General features: G+C 32.2%; 1 protein-coding gene across 1 annotated transcript; it reads left to right on the forward strand.

Annotated features, from left to right (window-relative positions):
* The first annotated feature begins 6,552 nt into the window (after window positions 1-6,552).
* LOC131160922 (uncharacterized) lies at window positions 6,553-7,071 on the forward strand. Its single transcript, XM_058116795.1, has one exon. It carries the CDS (start codon window positions 6,553-6,555, stop codon window positions 7,069-7,071), a length of 519 nt encoding a protein of 172 aa, XP_057972778.1.
* The last annotated feature ends 459 nt before the right edge of the window (window positions 7,072-7,530 follow it).

Raw genomic sequence — 7,530 nt, forward strand, 5'->3', positions numbered from 1 at the left:
CTCAAAATTTAAAAAAAAATTTGGTTAATTCGTCTTGGGTGTTAACCAATCAACGTACTCCCTTTGAGGTTTCCGCAATTTATATTGATCAACCAACATACTTCCTTTTGGTTTTCACAATCCAAAAAAAAAAAATTAAACCTTGGTTTATTTAATTTTCAATCCACATAGTATATTTGATCAAGAATTAAAATCCAATCATGCAGTTAATATAAACAAGAAATTAAATGAGAGTAGGGAAGAAAGTGAGACTAAGATTTTTTACGAGGTTCGGCTTATACCCAGCCTACGTCCTCGCCTTAGGCAAGACCACCTTTTACAATCTCTCCCTTAGGGTGGAGCCCCCTCTCCAAGTGATACCCCACGCTCAGTCACTCCTATAGGATCGAGCTTTCCTCTCCAAGTGATACCCCACACTTGGTCCAACAACGATTCAAGAACCTGAACCATCAACAAAATAAGAAACAAATATCAGTGTACAAAGACACTCTCAAACCATAGTAGATTAGTACAACAATTAAACACTAAGTATACTTCAAATCAAATATCAAATAAACACAATATGAAGCTCAAGAATGAATATCATTGGAGGTTCTTTGTTAGAATTGAAAACGCAGTAGCAAATTAAGAACCATAGGCTTTTGATCAGCAGAATATTAGTAGTATTCTTCAGCAAGAATTTAAGCAAGAGAGGGCTTTAGAAGAATTTGTAATATTAATGCTTGAATGCTGATTGTAATGCTTGGTCTATTGAATTCCTTGGGTTTAGGGAGTATTTGTAAATTTTTTGAAAGTAATTCCTTCTTTCCCACCTTACTTGGAGTGTCCCCCAAGTTTTTACAACATTTAGATTAGAAAAACTTATTTTTTGAATTTTCCCGTTGCCATTTAAAATTTAAATTCTCCACAAGTCAGTCGACTGGGCCTATTCTGTATGGGGTTAGTCGACTGGATCCATTATGTCTGTCCAAAAATTAAATGAAATAATTTTCAGTCGACTGGGCTTTCTGGTTAGTTGGCTGGACAGTCAATTTTTCACAATTTTCAATTTTTCAATACCTTGAATCCTTAATTCTTGAAAAACTCAAATGTTACTTCAAAAAATCATCTTTTTGGGGTATTCAAAAATTGGTCTTAAAGTCTATAATGTATCCTAAAGAGCTTCATATAATCATATTGATATTGAATGAAGTACTTACATAAGACTTCTTAAATGTAAAAACTTTAAGCACTATGTCTTCATGCTTTTTCCAAGTCTTTGAGTCCATCTTGACTTCATGCCTCAATATACTTCAAGCTTCATTAGAGTCGTCTATTATCTCTCATTAAATCCAAGCTTCAATATCTGGTGAGCTTTCATTTGATTGTCTTTGAAATATAAGCTTTCTCCTTTGATAAGGCTTGTGACCATTTTCAGCATTTGATCTTGAACTTATATGCTTGTTTCCTGAAACATTATCACTTTACCAAATATGCTAAGTTCCTCTAATTTTTTTATCATCAAAATAAGATTTTAAGTTTTGTAAAGCTAACAATCTGCCCCTTTTTTATGATGACAAACAAGGAGCAAAAAAATGAATAAGCCTTAAAAAGGATCCCCTTTACAATAAGTATCAACTTAACAATATTTGTCAATTTCAATAAGCATATTAGATTTTACGATCAATTTCAATATCATGCTCATGTATCAAGATTAGCCCAATATCACATCATGTCATAATTCAAGAAAAATTATCATGCTCAATTTTTGCCCAAAACTTCTCTCCCTTTTGACATCAATCAAAAAGAGTAAGATATCAAGAAAAACATATAAATACTAAGGCAAAGAGCAACCATAAGCAAAAGTATATATTCAGTTAAGGCACAAAGTAGAAACTTTGCATTCAACATGCATAAAAAGATAGACAATAAGTTCCCAAAGTAGAATGAGAAAATAAAAAAGATTTTAAATTGGAATTTTCAAAGATTTTCAGCATAAATCATGATATCACTATTTAACAAGTTTAACTCCCCCTGAATGAAGTATATTTCATATTCAATGAATTCAGACTTTCATTTGTGAATTATGAACTATGTATTGATGAAAATGTCAAGATTACCAATCATGCTTTTAAATTTATTATGCCATGCTCAAATATTAATTAATTTCATGTAAGTGCTCATGGATACCAATCTATTTCATAGATACCAATACTAATATCATATCATGTGCGGCTCATGGATATCAATTTAATTTCATATATACCAATTTTTCGATTCAACTCTCTTTCCCCCTTTTTGACATTAATAAAATAAAGAAGGTTATCAATAAGAATATGCATTCTAATGCAAGCAGCATCACATGACAAATAAGTCTTGGACAATTCATCCATTGATTGTGGCCCAAAATATTATTTTCATTTGTTTTAATATGATAAGCATCAATATGCTCAGAAACTCATTCTTATCCCCTATTTCAACTTGTTTAATATCCTTGTATTATGAAATGATTTTCCACAGATTTGAACAAGAAGAATTTTCTTCTTGAGTCAGCCATATGCTATGACCATAAAACAAGTTCATTGTACCTACAATACTTTTATCAGCTGTATTTCATATTTTTCACCTATGAGCTTCATTAGTGATTGATCTTCTAAATCTCAAGTATGTGCAAATAATATTGTATGTCATGCTCTTAAAAAAATAAATTTAACCTTAAGTAATTATAATAGTTCAACGGTTATGCTTTTTCATCCCTTTAGCTATAGCTTATATATTTACCATGATATGCATACTTAATATATACTTTCAAATTATGCATTAAATATTTAAGGTAGACATATCTATTTATATTTTATGACTTAGGCATGTCTATTATCAGAGCACATTTATAATTATCACTTTATTTCTTTTAGGATTGGCTAACCTAAATTCTATAGGCTATTGAAACATTATTAATCCATTTCATTTTAGCATAGTTTTTGCTTTCTTAACTCCTAATAAAAGAAAAATCGATGGAGTTATTGGTTTATGAACTAGTCTTTCATCTTGGTACCCGTACTTTCTTGGGTCCTAATGGTTTAACAAGAAATGTTTCTTTTATTTTCCAAACTTGTTTAGTTTTCACACCCTTTCTCTTTAATGGACATTCAAACTTTATATGTCCCTTCTTATTACATGGAAGTATGTGGTGTGAGTATAAGCATCTGAAGAGGTGCTAGCATAATCTTTGGAGGCTTTTGCAAAGTACCCCCATGTAGAAGTTCTTTTTCTTTGCATTCTCAACTCCATTGAAACCTATGCCTTTTTTATTCAATAACATTCTTTGTGCGCCAATCATTTTATCAAAGTTATATATATTTTTTTCAGTGAAATTGTAGATGATTTTGGCTTGATCCTCAATTTTATTTTTAAGATCACATATTTCAGAGTTTTTTGTATGTTTACCCTTTTCTTGCAGCTTTACTTGATTTTGAGACATCTTGCTGATTTTGTTTTCTAGTTCAAAAATATAAAGATCTTTCTCATTATCAATGGAAGTTTGAGATCTTATATCTTCTTATTCTTTCATTGTATTTTCATTCTTACTTTCTAATCTCTTGATTTTTAGATCCTTTTCTCTTTCAGCAAGATTTTTAGATTCTAATTCTTTTATCATAGCTTCATTCTTATTTTTCAATGAAATATATCGTTTAGTTACTTTAACTAAAATATTATAAGCTTTGAATAATTCTCTTTTAATTCTTCATAAGATGACATACTCTCATCATTGGATTCATTAGATGAATCATCACTATAATCATTAAATGATTTGGAAGAGGAACTTTGTTCTTCATCATCGTCCCATACCATAAAGCAAGCAACCTCTTAGTCCTTTAATTCACTATCTGAACTAATTGTACTAATATTATCCCATGTAGTGGCCTTCATTGCCTTTTTCTTTTTCTTTTTAGAATCTTTCTTAAGTTGTGGACAATCAAATTTTATGTGTCAAACTTTCTTACAATTAAAACATGTTGGAATTTCAGCCTTTGTTTTCTTCTTACTAATTTCTTCTTCATCATTTTCATCCGATTTTGAGTTCTGGATTTTTCTTATAAATTTATTCTTCTTTTTAAGGATTTTGGCAAGTCTTTTGGTTATGAAGACTACATCATTTACATCCTTCACTTCTTCATCTTCTTTAATAGAGCTTTCACTTGAGGCTTTAAATGCAGTGGATTCCTTGTTTTTAGATTTTCCATTTCTTTCGTTTATTGCCATCTCATAAGTGAGTAGAGAACCTATTAATTCATCTAAGGAGGTGTTTTTCAAATTTCTTCCTTCAGTTATTGCAGTGGCCTTAGGTTCCCAAATCGGTCGAAGTCCTCTAAGAATTTTTTGGATTATTTCATAAATTGAGTAATTCTTTCGTAAGGCATTGAAGGAGTTTATTATATGGGTGAACCTAGTGTACATGCGAGTGATGGTTTCATCCGAGTTCATCCTAAAGGCTTCATACTCACTTGTGAGCATGTTGATTCTATTATCTCTAACATCAATTTTTCCTTCATAGGTTACCTCTAATTTATCCCATATTTCTTTAGCTGATTTACATGTCATTACCTTATTGAATTCATTTACATCAAGAGCATAATATAAAGCATTCATAACACTTGAATTTACTTGCAACATCTTATGGTCATTGTCGGTCATCTCTTTTTACTCTTTAGGTATTTCTTTGTTATCTATGTTTTTGGTACGGACAAGGTCACCATGTTTGAACAATTTCCAAGCATTTCAATTCATAGTTTATAGGTATATCCTCATTCGTCGTTTCAAAAGTATAGTTGACACCGAAAAAGAGAGGAGGTCTATATGAGGATTGACCCTCAACAAAGGGAGCTATGCCTAGGTATGCCATAAAGATCTTTGTGTAGCTTATAGGTTAAGATTGGCTACAACCTCGCTCTGATACCAATTGAAAGTTAAGGTGTAGTCCCAAAAGGGGGGGGGGTGTGAATTGGGTAATAAAAGTTTTCTTTTAACTCTCATTACAAATTTGCAATCTTTTGTTACTTTAGTGAACACTCAAGTTTGTTTTAACTTCTAATGCTTAGTTAGATTAACCACAACTTAAATATTAACACAACCCAATAATTCTCAACAATATCAATTAAAAAAAAATTAAAACGTTTGACCACAATATCTCAATCAAGATATGATATGTAGTACTTTTGCAATTTTCAACTTTTACAAGATCTCAAAGTAGAATTTGTTTGTCACCCTGTATGTATGAATTTCATTCAAGCCCTGTATGACTGGATTGTTTTTCCTCAATACAAACCATAAATCAAACTCCCTTTGAATTTTCCACAATTTATATTAATCAACCAATATACTTCCTTTTGGTTTTCGCAATCCCAATAACAAATTAAACCTTGGTTTATTTAATTTTCAATCCACGTAGTATATTTGATCAAGAATTAAAATCCAACCACTCAGTTAATATAAACAAGAAATTAAATGAGAGTAGGGAAGAGAGTGAGACTGAGATTTTTTACGAGGTTCGGCTTATGCCCAGCTACGTCCTCGCTTTAGGCAAGACCACCTAGGGATTCCACTATACCATTTCTTTCCGAGTGTAACTTCAGACTTCTGAAGTTCTTTGTTTCATTCATCCGAACTCCAAACTCTCCATTTATTTTTACTTTCTCATCACTTCATCATTACAACCCTACTCAGATTCCTCACAGATATCTCAAGTGTCTGCAAATCTCTCTCCCCATGCCTCGAACCAAGCAGACTGCCCACAAAGGTTCTTCTTCAGGCAGAGAAATCCAAAATATTGATAAATGGTTAGTTGCTCCTAGAGCTCGAATTCGTTATCAAAATTCCTTGAGTTCTATAGAACCTATCTTAGGTAAACTTCTGGATGTATCATTCTTTGTCACTGAATTTCCTGATATTCTAAACTTGTTTCGTGATATTGGATGGTATGACTTTATCATTCAACAACCTAAGGGTTGTTTTCCTCATTTAGTCAAAATCTTCTATGCAAATATACAATATGAACATGGGATTTATACTTCCGAGGTTAAAGGAAAGAAAATTTTGTTGAATTCTAAAATATTATCTCCTATCTTTCAAATTGCTCCAGGAGATTTTAATTGTCTTGTGTTTACTCGGTCTTGGATCCTAGAACAAGGCTTCACCCCTGCAGAATTTCTTCCTATGATTATGGAACGTGAGCCTGTTTATTTTGCACATCCTCCACTTTACAAACAATTGAATTTAAAAGGTCAAATTCTTCATAAGATCATTTCCACTAATATCTTACCAAAGCAAGGTTCTTTTGATCATCTTTCTTATATCGAATGTTTTGTTCTTTGGTGTCTTCTTAAAGGTAATAAATTAGATTTGGCCAATTTGATTGTTTGTTGGATGTGGACTAAGGTGGAATCCAATCAAGTTATTCTTCCTTATGGAGGCCTTCTTACACTCCTCTTTACTAAACTTAATGTTACCACTGGTTTTGAATTTTTCATAAAAAGGACTAGATATGATTTCTTCAATGAGACTTCTCTTAAACAAATGGGCTATGATAAGGGTAGTACTGGCTGGTATTTGAAAGTTGCTAATCCTGCCAAAACACCACCTGCTTCTGCAGTAGGTTCAGCTTCAGCATCAGCCTCAGCCTCTGCTGCAGTTTCAACAGCAGCTCAATCTTCCTCCTCACAAGACCTTGGTTCATCTTCAGAAGCACCTTCTTGGTTTTTATCCTTTCAACAAGATTTTTCTAGTTTCTCTTCTGAAGTACGCACTGGTCTTCAGAATATCAAGGCAAAGGTCACATCACTTGATAAACGAGTGACTCTTATAGAGCACTATCAAGCTAAACTTTCTAAGGGGAGTGATCCCATGGACATCAGTTCTGCTCATCCAAGTACTGAAGGTGATGATGATGCTAGTGATAATGATGATGATGCAAATGATGATAATGAGGGTAATTCTGACAATGACAATGATGAAGAAAACACTGAAGAAGAAGGGTCTCAAGAAGAAGGAGGAGAAGAAACAACAAAAGGAGATGATTCTGTAGAAGAAGACTAGGATAGCTAGATGTTATCTAGTTTAGGTTTCTATGTATTTTTTTTAACTGATGTCTTTTAACTTATCTTGTTCTTTTGCTTAAAAGTAACTTCTTGATGTATGGGATCTATATATATAAATATATCTCTTCTCAGCACATTTTTTTTGGCTCTTTATAATTGGCTTGTTCTTTTTTATTAATGCCAAAGGGGGAGAAAAGCTAGCAAAGATAAAACTTAAAACCTCCTTAATATATGTGAACTTGAACTGAAATCAGGATCTAGATTATGTAAAAGCACATAAACTGCAATCATATATTGAGAAAATGATTCCTTGTATGAACTCAAAAATTTTCTATGGCTTTTAGCAAAGGGGAGTTATTTTTACTTGCTTATTAATGTTCATAGTAAGGGGGAGTAATTCACTTTACATTTTATCTTTACCCCTTGTTTGTCATCATCAAAAAGGGGGAGATTGTTG

Source organism: Malania oleifera, chromosome 7 (genome assembly GCF_029873635.1).
Source record: "Malania oleifera isolate guangnan ecotype guangnan chromosome 7, ASM2987363v1, whole genome shotgun sequence".
Lineage (NCBI taxonomy): Eukaryota > Viridiplantae > Streptophyta > Magnoliopsida > Santalales > Ximeniaceae > Malania > Malania oleifera.

Excerpts from the sequence above, each read along its gene's own strand:
- LOC131160922 (XM_058116795.1), top strand. The coding sequence starts at position 6,553 with ATGGGCTATGATAAGGGTAGTACTGGCTGGTATTTGAAAGTTGCTAAT.